The 27,624-nt window shown below is 46.4% G+C and overlaps 1 protein-coding gene and 1 long non-coding RNA gene across 3 annotated transcripts in view; one reads left to right on the top strand and one right to left on the bottom strand.

The window, feature by feature from the left end:
- LOC309525422 overlaps nucleotides 1-27,624 on the top strand; it is a 35,876-nt gene that overhangs the window by 6,285 nt on the left and 1,967 nt on the right. The window lies entirely within an intron of this gene.
- On the bottom strand, nucleotides 3,222-26,672 carry LOC309524939 (zinc finger protein RFP-like). Of its 2 annotated transcripts, XM_082210196.1 has the most exons (8): nucleotides 26,166-26,672; nucleotides 12,491-12,586; nucleotides 10,481-10,711; nucleotides 9,368-9,390; nucleotides 8,289-8,398; nucleotides 7,335-7,367; nucleotides 5,433-5,462; nucleotides 3,222-4,012 (listed from the first exon to the last, which is right to left on the bottom strand). In XM_082210196.1, exons 1-8 carry the CDS (start codon nucleotides 26,589-26,591, stop codon nucleotides 3,492-3,494), a joined length of 1,470 nt encoding a protein of 489 aa, XP_082066322.1. In that variant the 5' UTR covers nucleotides 26,592-26,672; the 3' UTR covers nucleotides 3,222-3,491. The 2 variants fall into 2 exon arrangements, with proteins under 2 accessions (XP_082066322.1, XP_082066323.1); XM_082210197.1 differs by lacking the exon at nucleotides 5,433-5,462.

The raw sequence follows: 27,624 nt of genomic DNA on the forward strand, positions 1-27,624 counted from the left end.
CAAGGTCCATGACGCTGTTGGGTGTAGCATACACGTTCCGTGGAGGAGTATGAGACAGGTGAAGCTACTCCACAATAGACACAGTCCCAGGCTTTTGGCCTGTGGTGTACAATATAGCTGTTGGAAGGAGCGAGGTGGCAAATACTGCAAGTGATAATTGTGCCGTGGAAAGAGAAGGAATCCTGTCCACCATACATCTGCGGAGATGGTTGTTCACAGTGGTTAGAGCCTCTTCCATTGCAGAGGTGACTGTGATCTTGTCTGCTGGATCCTTATGTCCTTTAAGGGCAGAAAATAGTGGAGACAAAGTAGAGGTGGGCAGGTCCAAATAACTCTTTATCCAGTTCAGCTGTCCAAGAATTTGTTGTAAATCCACCAGTCTAAGATGACCCGGAAACTGTAGTTGAGGCGTAACTGGAATGGCTGCAGATGCTGTCAGCTTGTGTCCCAGGTACGTAATAGGTAAAGTCCGCTGAATTTTTTCTTTAGCCACTGTCAATCCAACAGGTTTTAGCCTTTGCAGGATTTTGGGACACGGTGGAGGACCAGGCCGTGGCTAAAAGATGAGCTTTGTGCGTCTCAGTGCCCACTGACTGGCAGGCTGTAAGGAGATTGCAAGCCATTGTCCTTGACAGAGGAATACAGTTCCTTTATGAATCTCAAATCAAACTGTTCGTGCCGGGCTGGGCCTCCCCCTGGCGCGGCAGGAGCAATCACATTGAATGTGAAGAATGCAGGGGAGGGACAGGAGGAGCCGAAGGGAAAATGTCCGGCGGTTTAGGAGGTAGGTTTGAGGCAGGCAAGGCAGGAGCCGGGAGGGTGGGCGAAGAAGCTGTTGCAGCAGCCAGAAGAATGTTTGAAGGAGTTAAGCACGACATAGCTTTGTAGACGTTACACCAGGCATGCAAAACCTTGACATCAATCTGAGGATGATTTTGAAAGAAGTGCCCAATTTTTTTCCAATCGTTTAGCTCACAATTTCCGTCCTGGGGGAACCAGGGACAATGAATGTCCAGGGCTTCTATAAGGGACTTAAGGTCAGCTTTCCGAGCAGCGAGGTTGTTACTGGCCAAAAGAAATTTAAGGTCTTTAAAAAAATTTTTCTGTGGTGCAGAGAGAGACTTTCCCATGATTGCAAGAGTTGCAAAAAGAGCAGGGAGCACTTACCGGAGGGATCCTAATGAGGATGAGGGAGGCGCCTTTTGCCCTGTCCGGGCGGAGATAAGTGCTGATAAGTCCGTAACGTAGTCCAGAATCACATTCACACGGGAGCTCTCACCAGGGATCCACTACGTGGATGAACGACGCGTCTGCAGCCCTTGCCGGGCGAGGTGAGGCTGAACGTTGTTTAACAGCATGAAATCCAAAAGAAATCACACGGGAGCACTCACCAGGGATCCACTACGTGGATGAACGACGTGTTGGTGAGTGCTGAATAATGAAAAACAACGTGAAGTCCGAAGGCAGTCACACGGGGCACCAAATGTCGAGTACCGGCTCGGCATCCGAAGAAATCAGTCTCACACCATGATGGGTTCCGAAATATTGCTGCTCCCTAGGGCTACTGCAGCACAGCTTTTATTGTGTGAAATCAGAAAGATACAAAATACAAGCGAAGCAATTCGTTTTCAGCCAGCAGATAAGGACCTTCATGCGAGCATCAGGCCATGTTACGTTAACCAATCATTTGGGACAGCACGAGCTATTCACGCGCTGTTCATGCTCCAAGGATGCTTCTAGCTATGAAATCACCCTACAATAATAAAAACTTTGCTCATGCTCTCATGTGCAAGCAATCATTTTCCCACATATTATGTCCCAAATCCTTTGCCCAATGTATCATTCCCAACTTAACCTGTTAATCTTTTGTATGCCACTCTAAAAGCAAGCTATACATTTTGGATAATAATTTAACATTATTTTATCACAAATCTTTTTGAAATCTTGATTATTTCACAACTAAAACATTTATTTTTAACTAACTTAAATATATCATTCATAAACAGGACTCTTCTTAAACCGAGGTACCACTGTATTCACTTTTTTCTAAGATATTGCTTCTACAGGGTGTTTTTTGCTGTACTAAGGTCTTGTATATTTCTCACACCATAAAGATTGATTTTCTTAGATCATTCTGAACACCTTTATGCACCTTAGCTTCTCATACCATAAGTATGCATGCCATCCAAATCTGTTGTCATATCCTTCCAAATCTAGTAAATCTGCATTTTTCAGTGGAGGCTCCCAGGAAACGTACAATGACACAAAAACGAGGCCAACATCATGTAGGGGATGGAGGAAGGGGAGACAGCCCTTAGGCGGGGGGGGGGGGAGGTGTCTTTATTCCATCATGTGCCACCACCTCGTGGAAAACGCAGGGAAAGGAGAGCAGGCTGCACCAGTCAGTAGTCAGTGGCCCTGATAGTGGAGCCAGAGTGAGTCCTGCCTGATCTTTGAGAGGGGTCAATTCCACAGGCATGTGTTGTTCCAGCTGTTAGTATCCAAGGAGAGAAATCAGATGCACCTGCTGCCGAAATGACGCTCCTTGGGGGAGCACTGTGTATTTGGGGTGGGGCTCAGCAACACAGGGAAGGTGCCCTGCATAATGTATGGGGCAGCACAGGCCATGGAGCCCCTTCTGGAAGCTGCCAGACTGCAGCTCCCATCCTCTCTGACCCCTGGCCATGCTGGATGGGTCAGAGGGGAGTTGGAGTCCAGCATTATCCAGAGGACACCCCATTTGATGCCCCCGATAGACAGAATCCAGCCTGTAAATAAGGAACGTTAATGCATCAACTCTAAACACGTATAACTGGGCAGAATCCCCACTCAAATGCAATAAGGTTTACTTCTGACGTGTGGAGATGGCGAGGCTGTATTTGCAGAGGCCATTTGAAGATGACACCTTGTTCAATTTCTTTTACATTTTCTTCCCGTCTGAGGTCTCCAGAGCAAGAAGCTATCCTGCCTGACGTGGATGAAGGGGTTCATTTTATACTCCTCTATTAATCCAACGATGCATGCATTTTCACAGCCGCATAAGGTCTTGTGGGGAGAGGAAGGTTTCCTAGAATTGCAGAGTTGTGAGGGACCCTGAGGGTCATCTAGTCCCACCCCCTGCAGTGCAGGAAACATTTGCCCAACGTGGGGCTCAGACCCACAACCCTGGGATTAAGAGTATCATCCTCTGCCAAATCAGACACCACAAATAGAAAACAAGATTGAAGGTGAGAAAATTTATTAGGACTCCTAAAAGTGTGACTGTCTCTCTAAGAAGCTGCAGAGGGAATTCTGGGGAAAGGAAAGAAAATGCAAAGCAAGAGCAACTTTTTTTTGTTTTGTTATTTCTGCTGATTTTGACTGGAATGAATCCTCTCAAAGGGCCCTTGGAAAACTGCCCAACCTGCTCTTGGCGGGTGAATGGTTTTTATGTCAGTCACTCTGGTCTGGAGAGAAACTCCTGCTGGGACTGAGAGGCAGATTTAGTCTCCTCAGGAGATAATGAGGTGGGTTTTATAATTTCCCCCCAGATAAAAGAAAGGGAGGAGGGTCTCTCCAGAGAAGGCGGCTCCTGAGAACGTGTAGAGTGTGGCTCCTGAGTCAGCGTCAGAAAAAGACACACGTCCCCCTTCATAGTCCAGAGTCACCCGGATCCTCCTGGGCTTCTCACTCAGAGACAGAGGAGAGTAATAAGGGGAGGTGCAGGCAAAGTACTTCCCTCCCAACTTCCGCACAGCCCAGATCCCCTCCTTGGGGAATATGGAGAAGCTGCCCTTTCTCCTCACAGACTTCCTGGCAACCCCCAGAACCCACCATTCCCAACTTCCCACAGTGACTTCCCAGAAATGTCTGCCTGCTGTGAATCCTTCACGTCCCAACACACAAGTCCAGTCACTGAATCTCTCAGGATTGTCAGGCAGGGCTTGAGGTTCGTCTCCCCATCTCACGCTTTTCCCATCCATGGACAGGATGAGCCTGGGATGGGCTGTGTCTGGATCCAGAGTGACATTTGCTGTTGGGGAGAAGATGAGGGAGAGAGAAGAATAGGCAGAGTCAGCTGAGAGACAGAAATGGACATCCTGATAAATAAATAAAAAACAACCAAAAAACCCAGATTCCCTTTCAGATCAAGGGGATTTCTTTGCATCGCATGCTAGACTGAGACTCCTCCTTGCAGACTCTCATCAGAACAAATATCTTCCTTGATGGTTTTTAAATCAGTTTCCCTCACTTTCTTATATCTGATGTGTATTGTGCCTGCCCTCCTCTCATCCCAGGCATTTTCTAAGAGGAAAAAGCACCCATTAAACCTTTTATTCATCTCTTCTGTGTTATCTAATGGGAAAGAGAGGAGAATTGGAGGAGGCAGAAGAGGATTGGCCTTTAGGGAGCTCTGGGTTGGGATGGGATATGAGGACCCCCCGTAATAATAATAATAATAATAATAATAATAATAATAATAATAATAATAATATTTGCATACTGCCCTTCATCCATAGGTCTCAGGGTGGTTCACAGCATAAAAATACAACATTAAACCACATATAGGCCTCCCCTCACTTTCACGGGGATCACGTTCTGGGCCTCGTGCCCACAAGTGAAAATTGTGTTAAATGGGGAGCCTGTTTATTCCTGCTCTCTCACCCACTTGGCCTGTCTTTGCCTTCCTCCCCACCATCTTGGAAGTCTGGGGAAAATAAAAGGCAGGTGGCAGGGCAATTTTACAAAGGACAGCTTATTCCATGCTTCTCTTTTGGATGTAATATATAACATAAGAAAAGTTCCATGGAGGGAAGAGGGAATAACTCAAAAAGTTACCAGTTAGGAGCTTAGAGAGTCATGACAGGCAAGTGTGGGGTTGCCGTACATATGGACTCTCCTTAAGGGCAGGGGGGTGTTAACTTTTGCCCTCCCAGACTCCTTCTCCAAGATCTTGTAGCTGAGCCAGCGTCCTTTTAGTTCAGCCACAAGAGAAGGGTTTTATACAGGATGTGGCCAGCTGAAGATGCTGCTCTGTTGCGATTCTCTGCTCTAGGCTAGCTTAGCTGGGTGCCTTAGGTCTGAGTCTAATGCACTAGAATTTTTTTCATGGGTTACTGTAAACCAAACCAAGCAACTTGAGACATTTTGCCAAATTTTAAAAATCCGCCCAGGGGAGAAATTTTAATCATGAAAATAGAGGACCTGTCTGAGTAAAAGAGGACATGGAAAAGCAACCCAACTCTCTCTAGGCAGGAATGAAACTCTTCCCTCTTTTATCTGATCCTTCTGGGCGGTTTCTCTCCCTGCCTTCTGCACCTTCAAGTCCACCCTCTCTGCCTTTGTGGTACAAACAACAGGGCCAGAGTCAAGCTGGACAGAAGAGACTCTTGACCCCCATGAAACACTAGTCCCCCCCTCCTGTGAATTGGGGTCTCCAGGTGAAGATTTACCTCTCTGAAGATTTCTGAATGACTGAACATCTGAGGAAGCAAAAAAACAGGCTTAACAGGCTACACAGACATTTTGGATTTAGAAGGTTTTAACAATGTATATGGATGGCATGCATATCTGTGGTATGATAAGGTCAAAGCACATAAAGCATTTAAGAATCATATTGTCAGGAAAGCATTGTTTAATGTCTGGATAAGATATAAGGATTTATTGGAAAACAAATAATCTGGCAGAATCCGAGACCAGGGAGAAGAGTCGGTGGAAGAAATTTAAAGACTATTTACAGAAATATTGTAAAATTAATGAATGTTAGAACGATGTTGGATAGAAACTAAGGGGTTTTTAGCTGCAATACTATAAGGGGATATGAAAAATGGATTACTAATAGGTAAAGATTTAATGTTACAATATTTTAAGATCAATGATTAGGATAAACAAAGAGGGGAAGGATTTGCTGAACCAACAAACTGAACTGGAATACAAAAAAGGGAGGCGTGAGGAGGTCCGGGAAACAAGCTAATGAAAAATAAGTAATGGAAAGATTGAGTTGTTTTTAATTATTTTTATTTTGTATTTTTCTTTTTTCTATTTTTATTTTGTAATATTTTGAAAATCTTAATAAATATCTTATAAAAAAAAGACAGGCTTAACAGGCTACAATGCAGTAGCTAAAAAATAAATATTTTTTTACAAAACATCACCATAACATAGCATCTGTTGTTTCCTTATTCAAGCAAAAGATGAAATCATTCAAAGACGACAACTGTAGGACTAAGTAGTGATGTTAATTATTCTCCAAAATATAATTCTTGAGAATGTAATATCACTAGGCCTAAGGAATTAAAACAACTAACGAGTTTAGCTGTGATTCCTGCATTGCAGGGGACTGGAATAGATAATCCTTGGGATCCTTTCAGACTCTGCCATTCCATGATTTCATGGGAAAATCAGAAATGGTAAACCATACTAGAAAATGGTGGAATACAATCATTCAAAATCCACAAATGAAATGGGGATCTGAACTGGATGGATGAAGAAAGGTTTAACATCTGCCCCAAGTAAACTGGTGGGGAAAAGCTGTTGAAACTGGAATTTCCAAGTATGCTGACAAACCAAATTGCAGAGGAAGAATTGGCAGAGCTTTTCACTGTAATTCTAAGGGTCTCGTGCAATGGGAAGTCCTCCCTCATGGAATGGGGCTGATCTCTTAAGAACTGTGGGAACTCTGAGGAGATGGGGATGGCTGAAGCACGAGAAATGGGGCTGGTGAGGTTGAAACTCTGAGGAAGAGGCGGCCCAGGCCTTGGCTCTGCTGCTGGGAGACCAGCCTGGGCAGGAGGTGGAGGAGGGACTGGGTGCTTGCGGGTGCCCCTTTTAACACACTTCACGAGGGGGAAATCCAAGCAAATCAAGAGAAGCCCCAAAATAACCTCTCCAGAATTTTTTGAGGGATAAAAAAATGCAAGGGAGATTCCTTATACATGAGAATTCGACAAGATGGACATTGAACTGACTCTGCAGGATCCTCCTTAAGGGCTTTTGTAAGATATCGTAAGGCTCTAAGGCTTTTTCCTACCACAAAGCAGTATGTACATTTTATGAAAGAAAGCAAAATCTATAAAATTAAACAAAAAACCAGGATAATTGTCTATAGGCAGGAATGGAACTCAGACTGGTGTGCAGGTTCTTCTCAGGGACAAGCTCTGCCCCCAATCCAAGTCTTCAACCTCCCTCCCAGTTCATTCATGGGGCAGACAAAGAACCCAAACACCACTAGAGGACTGTTACCATGACTGACACCATTGATGGGGGTCCCAAAGTCTGCAGAACAGACTGCTCAACACCCATGAAATATTAGTCCCCATCCCTCCTGTCAAATTGTTCCTCCCCTGGAAATTTACCTTTCTGAATCGGTTTTCTGTATAACACAGCATCTGAGGAAGCAAAAAGATATAAAGTGTAAGGGCAACACTCTTCCACCAGAAATAAATATCCATACAAAAGTAACACTTCATAACGTGGCATCCTTAAATTCAAGCACAATTATTAAGTATTAATTAAATTGTACAAAAAAATAATTAAAAACAAGAAAATCATAGGAAGAATCTATGAAAATAACTAAAGCTTTAAAACTCAGCAATCACAAAGCAAGCTTACAAATAAGAGAATAAAAACATTCAGCATGAATCCTGCTGGTCTCTGAACTTTGCCCCTAAATTGGGCTCTACATTGGAGGACTGGAGGGGAGGCAGAGCAATAGGAATCCCGTAAAAGGAGGCAGAGGGGAGACGGAGGCAGCCTTCACATCTCCCCCAAGTAAAGTGGTGGGGGGAATCATTAAAGCCAAAATTGTGAGACATAAGGAGAAGCGAAGTTTGATGAGGAAGGACTGGCAGAGCTCTCAGGCAAAAGGAGGTCCTTCCTCACAAACCTTCTACAAATCTTTAAGGTTCTTCACAAGCATAATTGTGCCCTTTGGGGCTCATGTGCTCTTGCTTCCACTCTCAATGGGGGAACTCTCAGGAGATCTTGAAGGCTGAAGCCCTAGATATGGCAGCTGCAGGGGGACGTCTGAGGAGGAGGCGGCTCAGGCCTTGGCTCCACGGCTGAGAAAGAAGCCTGAGCAGGAGGCAGAGGGGGAACTGGGGGCTTCTTAATGCCCTTTGACTTTCTTTACAGGATCCAGCATCACAATATACATGGGCCATTCTGGGGGACAGGAAATGAAGGCTGGAGCACCAAGAAGGAAGGTATCCTGGGGTTACTCAATTCCATGCAATAAGAGCCTGGCATGTTCAGTTCTGAAGAAGTAACAGAATTCCCAGTGTGAAATCCTGGCAGCCAGTTTTCATTACCTTTAAGTTGTTTCATTGCATCCTCCACAAAATCACAGGATTCCAAGATCCTGTTCCTCAGTTCTGGAGGGAAAGCCAGTGACTTCTCTGGACTCTCTCTTTCCTCATACCTGGTGAAAAGAAAAACAATGAATGGCCCCATTGTGGCCCCATCTCCCTAATTATTGCAGGAGATCTCAGTAACATGAACAAAGTTGAAGTTCATTTCGCAACAGGTAATTTTCAGGATTCAGCTTCATCTCTTGACACCCACCTCCAAGCCCTGGTCAGTGGCTTCGTAAGGATGCTAAACAGCACAAGGGACAGGATGAAACCCCAAGCGACACCACCGGAGGGCTCCCATGGCTTCAAACTATGCTGCCCCCAACAACTTTCTGGGAAGGTCCCAGGATGGAAGAACCAAAGCCCTGAGGTGGAATACCTGCAACCCCTCCCTCCCTGAGCCTCCCCAGAGGATGTGAGTGATGTCCAAAGCTGCCAAGTGGTCAAGGAAAACAACCTCCACCCTCCCTTCACCCCCTCTCTCACCCAGGAAGGACACAACCCCATGCCCCATGGGACTCTCCCTCCAGAGGCAGGAAACAACTAGACTTTCACCCCCAACTCAAGACCACCTTCAGCTTCTCAAGGTGGAAACGCTCCCAAGAAAAAGAAGCCACCCATTCTAGACCAACAGACCTTCCCTCCCTCAGTGCCTCAAAGGGGATGAGTTACCAGAGTTGAGGGGCTTCTAGTTGGACATTGAAATATGTCCTAAAATCTTCCGAAGCATCTTTGGGACTTTCTCTTCTAGATGTTTGAAATTACCAAAAAGTCCATGAGCAGAAAGTGCAAGAGAAAGAAAAGAGCCCCCATCCCTTTGTGAAGTGATGTGGGGAGGGAGGGAGGAGGCAGTTGACCTTGGAGGGAGAATTGGGGGGCTACAAGTTCAGAAGAGGGGGCCCTGCTTTTACCTGTGAGGTGTTGCAGGGATTGAGTCCCACAGTCTCCCCCCTGCAGCCCCTGGAGGGCCATGTCTGAGGTTCTTGCATCTCAGCTTCAAAGAGTGATGCTAATGGAAATGAGCCAGATCCACTTACCTCTGCAAGGTCCTTCTCACATCCTAGAGGGAAAAGGAGAAGGGAATTCACTGCACACCACAGGCCACACTGGGAAGACCCCCTCAGACCCTGGCCCTCAGATGTCGTCAGTCTGCCTGGCACATGCCAAAGTTTTGGGTAGGGATGGCGGAATCAGCCAGTTTGGGTTTCTCACAGCTTTTATTTTTCCAATCTGAAATTATTAATTGTTCTGATTTCAAGTTCTCCATATTTCCATATTTTAATAACTTTAATCCAGTTTGCATTGTGCTATTCAGACAAACATAAGCCTACAGGATAATCCTGCCACGGCACTGTCCCAGTCCCCAAATTTCAAATTCTATTTTCCATCTGGAAATAAAAAAAGCACCTGCTTGGCAGGGGGTTGGACTCGATGGCCCTTGTGGTCTCTTCCAACTCTATGATTCTATGATTCTATAAAATGTCTCCAAAGGGGTAATAAAACAACTCCGTGTTTCTTTGGGCTCACCCACACTTCTGCTTTTCCTGTGCCCAGAAAACACGAGTCCAAGTGGTTTTGCCTTTGCCCTGCCTCTTTCCCTCAGGAAAAACCTGCTTCTTGGTGCAACATCAAATCAAACGTCAATCCAGAGAAAACCTGGCTGATGTTTGCTCTAATTCAGCAGTAAAAAGAGGGTTTTCCTGGAGGAAAGGGGTGGGACAAGCAGCAGTCTGGATGAGTCCCTCTGTCTTGCTCTTTGGTCACCGTGACTGAGCACCATTTTGGGCTGATCTGTATCCATGGGGAAGGGGATCAACCAGAAGTTGTGGAGGAAACGGGGAGAGAAGCTTGGCCAAGAGACTGGCTCATGTCAGAAGGAGGCCTGAATCCTTGGTGAAGCCCCTCAAAGGGCAGGAAGGCAGCATTGCCAAGACGGAAGAGCAGAAGATCACCTTCTCTTCCATCAAGAACACAGACGAATCTCTAGTCTGCATTCAGGTGAGTTAAGCTTCCCAGGTCTCTTGGGTCTTCCTGTCCATTACAAACCTGATTAGAGGCTCCATCAATTCAGCCCCTGCACTCCTTGCATACATGAAAGGGGCAGCCTTTTCCTGGAGCCCAGCCTTGGGCTGTTCCTGCCACCATCTTACCTGCAGGAGTTCACTCGCTGGCTGCTGACTCTTCTCCTCCATCTCCTGGATGATCCTCTCAAGAGAGGAGAGTTTCCTGCAGAGTCTGGCCAGCTGCTCATCCCTTCTCCCTGCAATCTCCTTCTCCACCTCTTCCACATGATTCAGCAGACGTTTTTCTTGTTCTTCCAGGAACTGGCGCAGTTCTCTGAACTTCTCCACAGTCTTCAGCCTCTCCGTTTCTGTTAATTTCTGCAAGAAAATAGGAGGTCTGAGTGTGGAAGGTGCTCAGCCTTCAAAACATCAGGAAGAGAATTGTGAGAATTCCACAGGGAGGACACTTCTGATTTTTCATAGACATGAAACCTCCAGTGGCTAAAGAAGTAAACCTTTATTTTGAGGGGAGGCCCTCTCCATTGCTGTTTCTGTTGACTTCTAATTTGGAGAGGGCTACAGCCTAAAGGAAGGAGCATTTTTTTTTCTAGCCATGGATATGTGGGATGTAAAAATGTATTGCAGTCAAATACAACAGTCCTACAATGCACATGCTGGGGAATGCTTTGTATCACTCAGGAGAAAACTTGCTAGTTCCTCCTGAGCTGGGACAGACTTCCTTTGCATGTTGAGTGAATGTGAGTGTGGCCTGTTCTTGGGAGAGGAGAGCACGACTCCATGTTCTGCTCTGTGTCTTCTCCATTGTGTGTTCCTAAGAGTTAGGAGAAGTGACTGCTCAGTCGCAGACACTTGAGACTATTTCTCTTACGGGATAATTCACAAAGTTATATGTTGTTCTGTAAATGAAGTCTGCCTTCAGGGATCTTATTGTGAACTGGATGATTGTAAGTAAACTAGTTTTATGTTAACTTTAATCAGATGGCCGTGTCTATTCTTTTAGGAGGGATATAAAAAAGGGAAACCAGGAATCCTAAATAGTGAGGTTCAGATGAGCCTGCAACTAGCTAACCGCTGTGTAATTTGAAAGGGGGATTGTTTAACAACTCTGCTAAGTTATAGAACTTGCTGGCAAAAGTTAGGAAGGATATAATAAAATAATATATTTTCTCCTGCCTCCCTAAACATCCCCACAGGATATTCCCTGCATGATTTGGGGAATGGCATAACCAGAGTTCATAGCTGTCCAGAGAACGTCCGCGGACATAAAACACCCTCAATTTAGACTGGGACCATTGAGGTGTAGGAAGGCAACAGAAACAGGAGAATGAGGAGAAAGTGCAGAGTTTATCCCCATAGCTCCCTGAATTTCCTTAAGATGAACAATAGCGCACATTTAGAAAGACAACTCTTTCTTTATGGACAAATCTTTATGGTAAATCAGGATTTGAACTGACCTACTTCCACCCTCTTAGCTCACAAGTTCTCAGGCTTCTCCTTCACTGCTATTCATGTAATAAACAACAATGGAAAATAAACGCAAATTAGCTGCATTTAAAAGTAAATTTACAAACACTTCAGGTTACAAATTCCACTAACTTGGAAGAGTTACCTTGAGCTGAGAACTTTGCCCCAGGATGAGAGTGGAAATTGTGTGCCGGAAGCACAGCGGCAGCAAGAGGCACCATTAGTGAAAGCACGCCTCTAGTTAAGAACAGTTTCAGGTTAAGAACGGACCTCCAGAACAAATTAAGTTCGTAACTAAAGGTACCACCGTAAACTCAAATTGGCTGCATTCAAAGGTGAATTTACCTACGGTAAGTTGCTATTGCTGAAAAAGTATGGAGAACGAAACAGAGCAATCCTTTGAAATCCACACCTCTGAATTGTTCAAGGTAATGTTCACAATGTTCACAAAAATGTATTTATGAGAGTAAAGTATATATAAAAATATTTATACAAAGAAGTAGCTACCCTAACATCTGATTCATTTTCAGAATAATAAATGAATAAACAAACTGATATGGAAAAAGGAGAAATGGGGAGAAGCTCAAATGGGCAGATTTCCCCATCCCTCCTCAGTCCTGACTCAATTATTCAAGTGCTTGTTCCCTCCCTAGTAATAAGAGTGGCACTTACCAGGAGGTCTTTGCATTCCTTGTCCAGGGCTGCTTGATGGGCCAGAATTTCCTCTCTCTCTTTCCTCAGAATCTCCAGGCGGCGACAGATCTCTCCCTAAAGAGAAAAGGAAAAAATAAGGTCTGATTGAGACACACAGAGAGGAGGTGAATAGTATGCTGGCTTCTTGGGCCCAGTTGTCTTGCTATAATAGCAGAGTATTTTTTTGAGAAAATAAAAGTCCAGAGGGTTTCAACCTTTTTGGGTCTTGGCTCCCTGGACCAGCTACCTTTTTTCTGTGCCAGGCCTGTGGGGCTCAGGGACCCAGTTAGGTCACCCCTTGCTTACAGACTTCTACCAAGTCTTTGCAGATGCTACTCAGGGATATCAAGGGAGATCCCTTTGTCCCCCTGCCAGAGAGAAAGACTTCAACTCCCTCCTCCCAGCCATGCCAGGAGCCCTCAGGCTTCCCCTGGGCTGCTTTTTACAGGGTCTGCATAAAAGGCGGATCTACACGGATCCTCATGGATCCTCCACTTTTTAAAAAATAATTCCAACAAATGCAGTGTCAAATCACACCTAGAAGGCACGCCTACAAACTGGACTATAAAAAACGTGGATCCAACACTTTGCCGCGCTGCAGTACCATAAAAACATGGATCCGAGGCACGGATCCTCATGAATTCATATGATTTTTATATTGAAACAAAATAAAAACACCATGCTACTGTAGACCACATCTTAGTCTGTAGGAGGAACCAAAAAAATCACGCATCCACTGTTTCATGGTGCCGCAATGGCGCAAAAACATGGTTAAAAAACACGGATCCTCATGAATCCTCATGATTTTTGCACTAGATCAGCCCAACCTCACTTTCAAATTACACATCATGTCCAGAGGCACAACATCCACCACAGAAATCACGGATCCATGGCTTCCTGGCCATACCATGGCCCAAAAACATGTTTTCAAGAACAGATCCTCATGGATCCTCACACTTTTTGCATTGGGCCAACCCAAACTCACTGTCAAATCACACATCATGTCCAGGGGCACAGCCTGCACCACAAAAAACTCGGATCCACGGCTTCCTGGCCACTCCAAGGCCCGAAAACGTGGTTTTGAAGCACGGATCCTCATGGATCCTCACTCTTTTTGCATTGGGCCAACCCAAACTCACTGTCAAATCACACATCATGTCCAGGGGCACAGCTTACACCACAAAAAACTCAGATCCACGGCTTCCTGGCCACTCCAAGGCCCGAAAACGTGGTTTTGAAGCACGGATCCTCATGGATCCTCACGCTTTTTGAATTGGGCCAACCCAAACTCACTGTCAAATCACACGTCATAGCCAGGAGCAGAGCCTGCACCATAAAAATTATGGATCCACGGCTTCCTGGCAGCGCCATGGCCCAAAAAGGTAGTTTTGAAGCACGGATCCTCAAGGATCCTCACTCTTTTCGCATTGGGGCTCCCCAAACTCACCATCAAATCACACATCATAGCCACGGGCACAACTCACAAATCATGAGTTGCACTACAAAAATCACAAAAATCCCCTTACCTGCACTGTTAATGTCACCACTGCAATATTATTATTAGAGCCGATAGGAGAATATATGACTACCGTATTTTTCGCTCTATAGGACAACTTTTTACCCTCCAAAAATTAAGGGGAAATGTGTGTGCGTCCTATGGAGTGAATGCAGGCTCCTTGGCTTCAGCGATAGCAACACGAAGCCTCCAAAGCGCAGAGGGAGCGCTCCCTCCACGCTCCAGAGGCTACGCGTTGCTTTCGCTGAAGCCTGGAGAGCGAGAGGGGTCAGTGCGCACCGACCCCTCTCGCTGTCCAGGCTTCAGGGATAGCCGCCTGAAGCCTTTGGAGCACAGCGCAAGTTCCTGCTGATCTCCGAAGGCTTGTGGTAAGCCGCCTGAAGCCTGGAGAACGAGAGGGGTCGGTGCACACCGATCCCTCTTGCTCTCCAGGCTTTGCTTCTCTGGAGAGGCACTGCACAATGTTTCCTCTCTGCGCAGCGCCCCTTCAGTGAAGCTGGAGGAGAAATGGAAGGGGCTCCGTTTCTCATCCCGCTTCGCTGAAGGGGCGCTGAGCGGAGAGGGGGAGAATTTTTTTTCCCTTGTTCTCCCCCTCCTATGGTTCGGTGCGTCCTATAGAGTGAGAAATACGGTATATATTGTACCAAGATATGGTTCATCTTCAAGAACAGATCAAATACATGCCAAAGTATTAAAGAGGAGAAAAAATATGAAACTGCTTACATACTGTCAACTAATATCCAGATTCAAGAAAGACTGTATGGCAAACATACAGTGAAAATCAGTGAAAAGATAGAATCTGAGTCCATCATAACAGAGTTCTACCTTCTGGGTAAAATTTATAAACTATTACTCAAATATGACACCAAGCCCGAACAAGCAAAACCTTATATGACAAAATGGATGCAAAAATTTTAAGAGCAGTTCACAGTAGAACAGTGAGAACAATTATGAATAAAGGAATAAAATTTACTGCAAATTAAGCCCTAAAACAAAATTGGTACAGTGGAACCTCGGGTTGCAGACATAACCCGTGACTGAGGCACGTCCGCAACCCACAGCATTCGCATCCTGAAGCGCCACGTCTGCACAGGCACTGGTGCAATTTGGCGCTTCTGCGCATATGAAAGACCCAGTTCTCTGAGTGCATGTTCTGGAAGCTGGGCAATAGGGGCAGTACAGGATTCCTTTTGGTGTACTGACCTCCCCGCTGCACCAAGGATTCCTTGCCCGAGCTGCTTCAGGTCATCGTGGATGTTCTGCTGGAGATACCTAGTTTGGTTGTCCTAGGGGATTTTAACATCCATGCCAACATGAACTTACAAGGGGCTGCTTGGGACTTCGTGGAAAGCATGGCCTCCATGGGGCTGTCCCTGAATAAGTTTGGCCCAACTCATAGTCACGGACATGCCTTAGAGCTTAGACCTAGTGTTCACCAATAGTGACATGGGTGATATGACACTAGGTAAAAGTGAAACAAAAGAAGTGCCATGGTCAGATCACTTCCTGGTGCAACTGGACTTCTCCGTGACCCTTCTCCTCTGCAGGGAGGTGGGACCAATGCGGATGGTCTGCCCCCGCCACTTAATGAATCCAAATGGTTTCCAGAGAGTGGTAGGGCATGCTTTATCCCATGTTGATGGCCTTTCAGCTGATTCCCTGGTGGCCTGCTGGAATGTGGAGTTGACCAGGGCTATCGACTGTCTGGCTCCGAAGCGCCCTCTCCGACTGCATGGAGCCTGGACAGCCCCGTGGTTTTCTTTGGAGCTGCGGGTGAGGAAACAATCGCTGAGACGGCTCGAGTGCCAGTGGCAGAAAGCTCATTCTGAATTGGACTGGACACAGGTTAGAGCTCAATGTCGAGCCTACCAAGTGGCGATAGCAACGGCGAAGAAGACTTTCTTCACCGTCTCTATAGCATCTACAGAAAATAGTAGCAGGAGACTCTTTCAGGTGGTTTGCAATTTAATGGAACCACCTTTACCACCGGGGCCTTGTAAAGACCCCAAGACCTCCTGCAACGATTTTTCAAATTTTTATGCAGATAAAGTTGCTCATATTCGGAAGGAGGTAGACACCACCGTGGGAGCAGGGTCGGGGCGAGAGAGTGCTAGAGCCCTGTCTGGTCAAGTTGCATGGAATCAATTTCAATCCGTTACCCCCGAGAATGTGGACAGGCTGCTTGGATGCGTGAAACCAACCACCTGTCTCCTTGATCCTTGCCCATCCTGGCTAATAAAAGCAAGCCGGGAAGGGCTGGGCAATGGGCTCTGCGGGGTGGTGAATGCTTCCCTCTGTGAGGGGGCATTCCCAGACCAGCTGAAAGAGGCGGTCATTAAACCGCTTCTTAAAAAAACATATTCAGACCCAGCCAGCATGGCCAACTATCGCCCAGCCTCAAATCTTCCATTCTTGGGCAAGGTGATTGAGCGGGTGGTTGCTGAACAACTCCAGGCACGCCTGGAGGATGCAGACCATTTGGATCCCTTCCAATTGGGATTCAGGTCTCCTCATGGGACTGAAACTGCCTTGGTCGCGACAATCAATCATAACATCCTTCTGGACCGTCTAGAGGAGCTGGGAGCTGAGGGCACTGTTATACAGTGGTTCTGCTCCTTCCTCCTGGGCTGTGTCCAGAAAGTTGTGGTGGGGGATGAGTGTTCAGACTTACTTGTGGGGTGCCTCGGGGTTCTGTCCTCCCCTCCATGCTTTTTAACATCTACAGGAAGCTGCTGGGAGAGATCATCAGGGGGTTTGGGCTTGGTGTCCATCAAAATGCGGACGATACCCAACTCTACCTCTCTTTCAACTCAGAACCAGTGAAGGTGGTGAAGGTCCTGTGTGAGTGCTTGGAGGTGGTTGGAGGATGGATGGCAGCTAGTGGATTGAGGTTGAATCCTGACAATAATGAAGTTCTGTTCTTGGGGGACAGGGGGTGGGCTGGTGTGAAGGACTCCCTGGTCCAGAATGGGGTAACTGTGCCCCTGAAGGGCCAGGTGCACAGCCTGGGAGTCATTTTGGACTCACAGCTGTCCATGGACGCACAGGTCAATTCTGTATCCAGGGTACGCAGGCTGAGACCCTACCTGCCCGGAGACTGCCTCACTAGAGTGGTGCATGCTCTTGTTATCTTCCGCTTGGACTACTGCAATGTCCTCTACGTGGGGCTACCTTTGAAGGTGACCCAGAAACTACAACTAATCCAGAACGCAGCAGCTAGTCTGGTGACTGGGAGTGGCCACCAAGACCATATAACACATGTCCTGAAAGACTTACATTGGCTCCCAGTACATTTCTGAGCACAATTCAAAGTGTTGGTGCTGACCTTTAAAGCCCTAAACGGCCTCGGCCCAGTATACTTGAAAGAGCATCTCCACGCCCATCATTCTGCCCAGACACTGATGTCCAGCACCAAGGGCCTTCTGGTGGTTCCCTCACTGTGAGAAGCAAAGTGACAAGGAACCAGGCAGAGGGCCTTCTTGGTTGTGGCACCCGCCCTGCGGAAAGCCCTCCCATCAGATGTCAAAGAGATAAACAACTACCTGACATTTAGAAGACATCTGACGGCAGCCCTGTTTAGGGACGTTTTTAATGTGTGACTTTTTAATGTATTTTTATTTCATTTTTTGGGAAGCCACCCAGAGTGGCTGGGGAAACCCAGCCAGATGGGCAGGGTACAAATATAGTAGTAGTAGTAGTAGTAGTAGTAGTAGTAGTAGTACTTTGTAGGATTTGATAATCTTTATAGGTCTTTTAAATTTCTTATCTATCTATCTATCTATCCCCTCCCCCGTTTCCCTTTCTGTACTTCCTTATCCTTATAAAATTGAATATATATATATTTTTAAAATTTACGGCTCCACAGTTCTCTGGGTCGCCCCATATTCATTACCCAACCACCTATGCTGCTCATGGCCAGATAACTTTGGGGCACTGCCATGCTGTAAAAAGATTCTCATGAAGCACAGATCCCCATGGATCCTTAGGTTTTTTTATGTTTGGTCACCCTGAAATCACTATCAAATCACACCTGATGTATATGACCACAGAACGAACCACAAAAACCACAGAGCACAGCCAAGGAACAAACACTATATTAAATACTTTAATCCTCATGGATCGGCATGATTGTTAAATGGACTCCACCAAATTATATTGTAAGATCACACCAATGTCCATGGAATGACCGAAATACAAACACTATCTGAAATGGTTCTGCATTAGCAAGAACATTGAAATAAAATGACATTCATATCCATAGCTTCCACTGTGAAGAACTGCACCTGGAAATTTTTGACACTGCTAAACCTCAAGAATGTCCAAGGCAGAGATTGTGATGATCTTACCTGTGAATGTAAATTATCAAACCAACTAGATGGAGACCACCAAAGTAACCATGAAAAACAATCACCTGTCTTGCGTCAATTCAGCTACAAATGGTTTTGGGACAAAAGTTGGTTGCTTTGCAGGGGTAGTAATTATAAATGGAGGTTTAACTGCAAGTTTTTTTGAGAACAGATTTTGTCAGTGCAAACTTTGAAATAGGGGGTTTCCAACGTGGTGCCCATGGGAATCATGTTGCCTGCTGACAGCTTTCCTGGAGTCCACCACGTGTTTTTAGAAAAAGAACAGGATTAGTGGTGAATTGTGCCCAGCATGACTTCAGATTGTTCATAGTACATTTGATTGACTACAGGGGCATATGAAGGGGCAGCGGGGTGATGGTGCCCCAGGGTGCCATGCTGGGGGGAGAGTGACAGTAAGGTCGCTGTACTGGCTGCCGCTCTTGCGGCAACTGTACAGGCAGCCCCTCTCGCAGCAACCGTATGGACCATACGGGCAGCTGCTCTCGCGGCAACTGTACAGGCTGCTGCTCGTGTAGCATCCGTACAGGCAGCTCCTCTCATGGCGGCCGTACAGGCTGTATGGGCAGCCGCTCTCCTGGCGACCATACGGGCAGCCATGCATGCACAGTCCATACAGGACATCATCCAGGACTTGTTACCATATTATAGCTGCCACAAAATCTATCGGCATGTCACCAGAACCAGGGAAGCCTTGCCAGTTGCAGCTCACACAGTTGAAGTGAAATAAAAGACAGAAGAGTAGATCGGGAAGAAAGTTCCCCAGACTGCAGGAAAAGATAACAGTAGCTCTAGCAGCTGATTCATTGCAGGCTGCTGAGGGGTTTGACTCCTTAAGATCACCAACTGACTATGAGACACCTGGAAAGCACTCAGCCTCAGATGACGTCCACTCCAAAAGGTGGGAAAGAGGATTTGACAGTGACCAATATTGATTATTTTGATAGCAGCCCCATATTCTCAACACAAAGTGAGAAGTGTTTGGACAAATCACTGATTTGTACAACAGTTCCCCCATGGCACAACTGTACCTTCCCCACACTCAGTCTACAAACCATGGGACTTGGGTTCAGTTGGTAACATCTGTGTGTATGACTATGACATAAACACACTGAAAGGATCAAACTGGATAAATGATCGCATAATAGATGACTTTCTTGCCTCCAGGGTGATCATGGCCAAAGAGCTAGGTCACAATGGAACAATTTTCCCACTTACCGTACTTGCCACTTCATGCAGATATGTCAAAGATTGCCAGTGCAAGCTCTGAAGAACTGTTTGAGATTTGGAGTGCTAAAGAAAGATGTTTTGATTATTCCAGTAAATGACAGAGAAGTCCACTGGAAACTGATAGTAATCATTTTTAAAAGGAAGACCATGCTCTATCTAGATTCCAAACATGGATTGAACCACTCTGTGATTGATGCAATAACATCCTTCTTAGCATGTCTGTATGAGATGGATTCAAAATATCCCTATAGTTTTGCAGCTGATCATTTTTTGCACCAACTGATATACCCAGGCAAGGTACCGTAATTCCAGTGACTACGGTCCTTTCACATGTACCATTGCCCATCTGATTGCTTCTGCTGCCCAATTACAGTTCATACAAAAGGATATGGCTGCCATTAGACCCCTGGCAGCCATATCCTTAATAATACAGTACTGTGGGAAAACCTATTTTGAAGGACAAGACAAATATTTTCAAGTGGAAATTGATGCTGTTCCTCCCAAGAAGAGACAAATCTTGAACGAGAGTTACATTACTGTGTCTCGATCATGCCCAGAGGGATGGAAGGATACACTAGCCTATTGCTCAGATATCCTTGTTTGAAGGCTGCTGGTCACTATGTTTCTTGAAGGAAGGGTGCAGGAGGCCCAGTGGTGACCTAACTATGGCTTACTGTGAAGGAAACTGCAAGGACTGGTACCACTGCTTTCGCATATGCATTGATTCAAAAGATCTTCCAGAGGTTTTTGTGTGTCCAGACTGTCAATCCACTGTGGCCAAATAGATTTTGAAACTGCGAACTGTCATATTCCACAGGTTGGTATAATACAGCAAAATCCAAACATATAGTTTTCATCATCATGGCAGGGATGGTCCTTTTCCATAGAATTCTTATTTATGGAGTTAGTTTTTATATCCTGCTTTTCTCTACTTGAAGGAGTCTCAAAGTGGCTAAAAATCTCCTTTCCCTTCCACCCCCACAACAGACACCTTGTGATGTAGGTGGGGCTGAGAGAGTTCAGAGAGAAGTGTGACTGGCCCCAGGTCACCCAGCAGCTGCATGTGGAGGAGCGGAGAAGCGAACCCAGCTCACCAGATTAGAGACCACCGCTCTTAACTACCACACCACAGAAATGTATCTCTTAAAACTCTGGAGCAAGCTGTTCAGTTCAGCCTCATAGTGATACTGATTTGTGGAGGGAAGGTTGGTGATGAGCAAGATCTGTTCCCATTTCCCAACACAGAGACCATAGAGCAGTTTCTTTTGGGGGCTGAACCTGCAGAGTGTTTCTGTTCAGAATTTCCGTGGCAGAAATTGGCTAAGTGCCTTTATAAACATTCAGCTTCTCAAATCGAACCCCATCATGAAACTTTCAGGTGTAGCTGTTGGAGGTGGAGGGCAGAGAAGGTGCTAGTCCTTTCCTCCCTCCTCCCAGCCCCATGATCAGTTGCCCAATGGGCTGAATTTCAGGGCTTTTGCATATAAAGGGCAAGCTTGTTCTTTACTTGTTTAGACTCTTTAAACTTGGAAACAGATATTTGGCTCCATGACCAAAATGACCAAAAGGGTCAGCTTCTAGAGGACTGGAAAGATCATAATTGTACTTCCCCTACCCTCAGCCCTAACTCCGTTGAGTATTTTTTGTTATGAGACTGAGTGTTTGGGGCTGATGCTGTAGCATTCTTGTCTGGGGGCTTGATGGAAAAACAGAAAAGTGACCCTCACCTAACTCTCCAATGCCCTTCAACAAGAATGCTGTAGGAAATATTGCTAAGCCCAAAGGGAGGCAAGAATTTGCTTCAGCTCACCTTGTTAATGGCAGAGCAAAAGCTATGCGTGTGTCATTCTCAATCAGTCTACTTTCAGGACTGATTTTAGAACCCTCTTATATCAGGCCACATGGTCACTGGAGGTGGCCCCATCATGCAAACATGACTATCCACACAGGGACCATCTATTTCCCCCCCCCCTGATACTGGATTTTAAGTTACAGTTACATCTTTTAAAACAGCTGTCAGTATATCACACTGTATTCCACTTGCCTTCCAAAGGAACACGTGGCTCTCCCCACATAGCAGGTTAGGTTGAGACTGCTGATCCAAAGTAATCAGTAATTTTTACGGTAATTACAATCCTGCTTTCCCTTGTACCAGCTTACCTTGACTTCAGTAAGGCCTTTGAAAAGGTCCCCCATGATATTATTGCAAAACAACTAGTAAAATGTGGGCTAGACAAAGCTACTGTTAGGTGGATTTGTAATTGGTTGATGGGCTGAACCCAAAGAGTGCTCATCAGTGGCTCACCTTCATCCTGGGGGAAAATGACTACTGGGGTTCCACAAGGTTCTGTCCTGGGCCTGGTGCTATTCACTATTTTTATAAATGATTTGGATGATGGAATAGAGGGTGTGCTAATCAAATTTGCAAATGACTGCAAACTGGGAGGGGTTGCTAATACACCAGAGGACAGGGTCAGAATTCAAAATGACCTGAATAGCCTAGAGAGCTGGGCCAAAACCAACAATAGGGAGTTCAATAGGGAGAAATGTAAGGTACTGCACCTGGATAGAAAAAATGAAATGCACAGGTGGGGGACACTTGGCTTGACAACAGTACCTGTGAAAGGGATCTGGGAGTCTTAGTCGACCACAAGCTGAATATGAGTCAACAGTGTGATGTGGCAGCTAAGAATGCCAATGCAATTCTGGGCTGCATCAACAGGAGTATAGTGTCTAGATCAAGTGAAGGAATGCTACCACACTATTCTGGTTGGTTGGTCAGACCACACCTGAAATACTGTGTCCAGTTGAAGAAGGATATTGTCAAGTTGGAGCATGTCCAGAGGAGGGTGACCAAAATGTAAAAGGTCTGGAATTCAAGCCCTATGAGGAGAGACTTAGGGAGCTGGATTTGTTTAATCTAGAGAAGAGAAGATTAAGGAGTGACATGATAGCCATGTTTAAATATTTGAAGGGATGTCATGTTGAAGAGGGAGCAAGCTTGTTTTCTGCTGTTCTAGAGACTAGGATGCAGAATAATGGATTCAAACTATGGGAAAAGAGATTCCACCTGGGCATGGTAATCCAGTCAGGGAAAAAGGGAGGCATACTATGTTTAGGGCACCGTTTCCAGCCCCTTCCCCTTTTCGGGGTGAGCATAGTGGATCCTAAAAAGGGCTGCTCAGTCATGGATACAGCTGCTGAGCTGCTCAACGGCCTCATTCCTTGAGTCAGAACGACTGACCGCCCATGTGTCGGTTCATGACTAGGGGCTTCACATTCCTGCCCCCGTAGCCATTTAGTGATGGCCATGGGGGGAGGGTTTGGGGAGGTTGGGTTTGGTTTTTGGAAGACGCCTGTGCGTGAATTTGTTTTATGTGTGTAGATTAGTGCACGCTGACCAACGCACAGTCTTCGCAGTAGGGCTCTGTTCTGATGGCATGAGTAGTCATGACAAACTGGTGGATCCTATCTGCTGCAGCCTTCATCCGCCTTCAGAGCCGTTGTAACACACTGCTTGTTATCACCCGCATGTTCTGCCGTTGAGGACTTCTTGGATCATTCTTTGTCTAACTCCTTCCCTGTTATGTACTAAGCTTAGATCCTAGAACAATAGGCAAGTAGGATCCTAGAATGCAAGAACTGATTGGCTTGCAGGAAAAGACCAATCAGGCTCCAGGAGGGAAGCAGAATCAGCGAGTCAGACGGGACTCATTGTGTAAATAATGTATATAAAAGCCTGAGGTTTGGGGGGAAATTCAATCACTGTTTTACAAGCTGCAATAAAGAGCATGAAATCACTACAGGACTCTGAGCATATTTAATTTTCTTTGACCTTACCACCTTGGGTGACCCTGCTGGGAGTACGAGATTCCCAATGGCTTCGCTCACAAGGGTCATAGGAATGTGCAAGCCCACTCACCATGACAAGTGAGAGAACTGAGATAGATTGCACTGAGCCCTGGTTCTCATTAGACAAAGCGTTCCACCAAAAAGGCTCTGGCTCTGGTTGAGGACAGCTGGATATGTTTTGGGCCAGGGACCACCAGTAGGTTGCTGTTAGATGAGCGTCACACTCATGGGGGGTGTATTGGAAGATAATTCCCACAGATAAGAAAGGTCACAGACTGTTTAGGGCTTTAAAGATTAGCACCAAAACATTGAACCTGATTCGATACTCCACCTGGAGCCAATCCAGCTGATGAACAACCAACTGAATGTGGGCTCTCCACAAAGTCCAAGTAAGAACTCATGCATCTGCATTTTAGACCATTTGGAGTTTCTGGAGCAGTCTCAAGGGTAGCCCTGCATCTCTCTCTCTCTATCACATTTATGCCCTGCACTCCCCGGCTCAGGTGTACAGCAAGGTAAAGTAGTCTAGCCTGCAGGTGACTACTGCATGGTTCACCATGGCTAGGTTGGAAAGGGACAGGTACGGTACCGATCTCCTAACCTGACATAGATTCAAAAATTCCAGTTTGGCTACATTTGTGACCAATGCCTCCATAGAGACAGAAGCATCCAGGATCACACTGGGACTCCTGATGGCAGCTACAGGTGACTATTGTGCCCCATGAAGAGCTGGGAGCTGGCAAACCAAACAGAAATTATTCTGGCCCAGCCATTGGACGCCCATCCTTAAAGGATAGAGATTCAGCCGAATCCGTTTCCTCCATCCCAGCACACCCACCTAAAAATTGGCCAATATATCCAGGGTAGCATCTGGCCAGGGCCATGAAGCAGTAGATCCATGATGTTTGTGGTCAGATCTGTGGTTATGTACAAGATATGTGAATAAAGGGTGAATTTGGGGTTCCCCAATGCAAAAAGGGTGATGATCCATGAGGATCTGTGCTTCAAAACCATGCTTTTGAGCCATGGAGTGGCCAGGAAGCCATGGATCCGTGATTTTTGTGGTGCAGGCTGTGCCCCTGGCCATGATGTGTGATTTGATGGTGAGTTTGGGCTGATCTAGTGCAAAAAGCGTGAGGATCCATGAGGATCCGTGCTTCAAAACCACCTTTTTTGGTCCACAATATGGCCAGGAAGCCGTGGATCTGAGTTTTTTGTGGTGTAGGCTGTGCCCCTGGACATGATGTGTGACTTGATGGTGAGTTTGGGGTGGCCCAATGCAAAAAGCGTGAGGATCCATGAGGATCCGTGCTTGAAAACCACGTTTTTGGGCCATGGAGACGCCAGGAAGCCGTGGATCCGAGTTTTTTGTGGTGTAAGCTGTGCCCCTGGGAATGATGTGTGATTTGACGGTGACTTTGGGCTGATATAGTGCAAGAAGGGTGAGGATCCATGAGGATCCGTGCTTTAAAACCACGTTTTTGGGCCACGGAGTGGCCAGGGAGCCATGGATCCGTGATTTTTGTGGTGCAGGTTGTGCCCCTGGGAATGATGTGTGATTTGACGGTGAGTTTGGAGTGGCCCAATGCAAAAAGTGTGAGGATCCATGAGGATCCGTGCTTGAAAACCACGTTTTTGGGCCATGCCGTTGCCAGATAACCGTGGATCTGATTTTTTTTGTGGTGGATGCTGTGCCCCTGGCCATGATGTGTGATTTGACAGTGAGTTTGGGTTGGCCCAATGCAAAAAGCGTGAGGATCCATGAGGATCCGTGCTTCAAAACCACGTTTTTGGGCCACGGAGTGGCCAGGAAGCCGTGGATCCGTGATTTTTGTGGGGCAGGCTGTGCCTCCGGACATCATGTGTGATTTGACGGTGAGTTTGGGGCGGCCCAATGCAAAAAGCGTGAGGATCCATGAGGATCCGTGCTTCAAAACCACGTTTTTGGGCCACGGAGTGGCTAGGAAGCCGTGGATCCGTGATTTTTGTGGGGCAGGCTGTGCCTCCAGACATCATGTGTGATTTGACGGTGAGTTTGGGGCAGCCCAATGCAAAAAGCGTGAGGATCCCTGAGGATCCGTGCTTCAAAACTACATTTTTGGGCCACAGAGTGGCCAGGAAGCCATGGATCCGTGATTTTTGTGGTGCAGGCTGTGCCCCTGGGAATGATGTGTGATTTGGCGGTGAGTTTGGAGTGGCCCAATGCAAAAAGTGTGAAGATCCATGAGGATCCGTGGTTCGAAACCAAGTTTTTGGGCCACGGTTTCGCCAGGAAGTCGTGGATCCGAGTTTTCTGTGGTGCAGGCTCTGCGCCTGGACATGATCTTTGATCTGATGGTGACTTTGGGCTGATCTAGTGGAAAAATCATGAGGATCCATGAGGATCCGTGTTTTTTAACCATGTTTTTGCGCCCCTGCGCCCCCCCGAAACAGTGGATGCGTGATTTTTTTGATGCTTTCTACAGAGTAAGACATGGTCTACAGTATCATGGTGGTTTTATTTAATTTGAATGAAAAAATCATATGAATTCACGAGGATCCGTGTAGATCCGCCTTTTACCTTTTTCCCTTTTTACATAATAAACAACCACCAATCCATGCCATGCCTACTTTGGAGCTGAGAATAAAAAAGGAAATCTCCCAAGAAGAATCCACAGCTATTTCTCCCCCTCCAGATCCAGGGATCTCCTACCTTGTATTCCTCAAAAGCCTCTTCCAGAGGAATCACCTCGTGATGTTTGTGGTCCTTGGATCTGTCACACACCACGCAGATGGGGGCTTCATCCTCCTTGCAGAAGAGCTTCAGGGGCTCCTGGTGATCCTCGCAGACTCCTCCTTTCCCCCCTTCCTCCTTTCCCTCTTGAAGGCTGAGATTCTGGATTAATTCTACGAAGTTTGCCAGTTGCCGGTTGGGGATGAGGCTCCTTCTCTGGACTCTTTCTCTGCACTGAGGGCAGGAAGCCTCCGCCTCCGATTCCCCCCAGCACTGGATCAGGCAGGATCGACAGAAGTTGTGCCCACACTCTGGGATGGTCACTGGATCCTTGAAGTAATCCAGGCAGATGGAGCAAGTGGCTTCATCACAGAGACGCTGGATGTGACCCCCTGCAGCAGCCATGGCTCCCTCCCGCCAAAAGCCGGGTTAAGTTTCGTTTTCTCAGTTTTCAGCCACTGGGAGTTTCCCTTCCTGGAAATGACTCAGTGAGCACGTGATCTCCCCCCCCCCTTTTAAAAAATGTCTCCAGGTCTTTGCAGTTCCTGAATGTTTTCTCAAGGAGCAGCGAATGCTTTTTGATTGTGTTATAAGAATTTTGAGTTGAACAAAGGTTTCTTTTCCTCTTTATCAATAAGGGAATAAATACTTGCTATCAGTAAAGTCTCCCCACTTGTCTGCCCCCCTGCATTGCACCCTGTGATGCTCAAAACCACGGCATAGTCTGCTGTGTTGCTTCCTTTTCCAGCCACTGTGAGATATTATAATTGTGTTCACCGTCTCTGTACTAATGTTATTTCTTTAATGTTACTTTTATGTTGTCTCCCTACTGAATGTAACTTTGTATCTCTGAACTAAATGTAACTTTTTAAGTGTAAAATGTACCCACTGTCTTGCAAAAGGAGAAAATAATGAAAACCTGTCAAATGTTCAAACCAGTGAATGCTTCTTTCTGTGAGGGAGCCTTCCCAAACCCGCTGAAAGAGGCGGTTATCAAACCGCTTCTTAAAAAAAATAAATCTTTAGATGCTGCCAATAGGGCCAACTCAACCCAGTCTCAAACCTTCCATTCTTGGGCAAGGTGATTGAGCGAGTGGTTGCTGAACAACTCCAGGCACGCCTGGAAGAAGCGGACCATTTGGATCCCTTCCAGTCGGGATTCAGGCCTCATCACGGGACTGAAACTGCCTTGGTCGCGCTGGTTGATGATCTCCGGCGGGCTAGGGACAAAGGTGAGAGCTGTTTCCTAGTTCTGCTGGATCTCTCAGCGGCGTTCGATACCATCGACCATAACATCCTTCTGGACTGTCTTAAGGGGCTGGGAGCTGGGGGCACTGTTATACAGTGGTTCTGCTCCTTCCTCCTGGGCCGTGTCCAGAAAGTGGTGGTGGGGGATGAGTGTTCAGACCCCTGGGCTCTCATTGTGGGGTGCCTCAGA

Source organism: Podarcis vaucheri (assembly GCF_965113315.1).
Source record: "Podarcis vaucheri genome assembly, chromosome: 2".
NCBI classification, from domain to species: Eukaryota; Metazoa; Chordata; class Lepidosauria; order Squamata; family Lacertidae; genus Podarcis; species Podarcis vaucheri.

Coding starts and splice junctions, on each gene's coding strand:
- LOC309524939 (XM_082210196.1), bottom strand. CDS start 26,591: ATGGCTGCTGCAGGGGGTCACATCCAGCGTCTCTGTGATGAAGCCACT. Junction 12,587..26,165: donor AGGCTTTTGAGGAATACAAG/GTAGGAGATCCC, acceptor TTTTCTCTTTAG/GGAGAGATCTGTCGCCGCCT. Junction 8,399..9,367: donor GTGAGAAGGACCTTGCAGAG/GTAAGTGGATCT, acceptor TCTTTTCACCAG/GTATGAGGAAAGAGAGAGTC.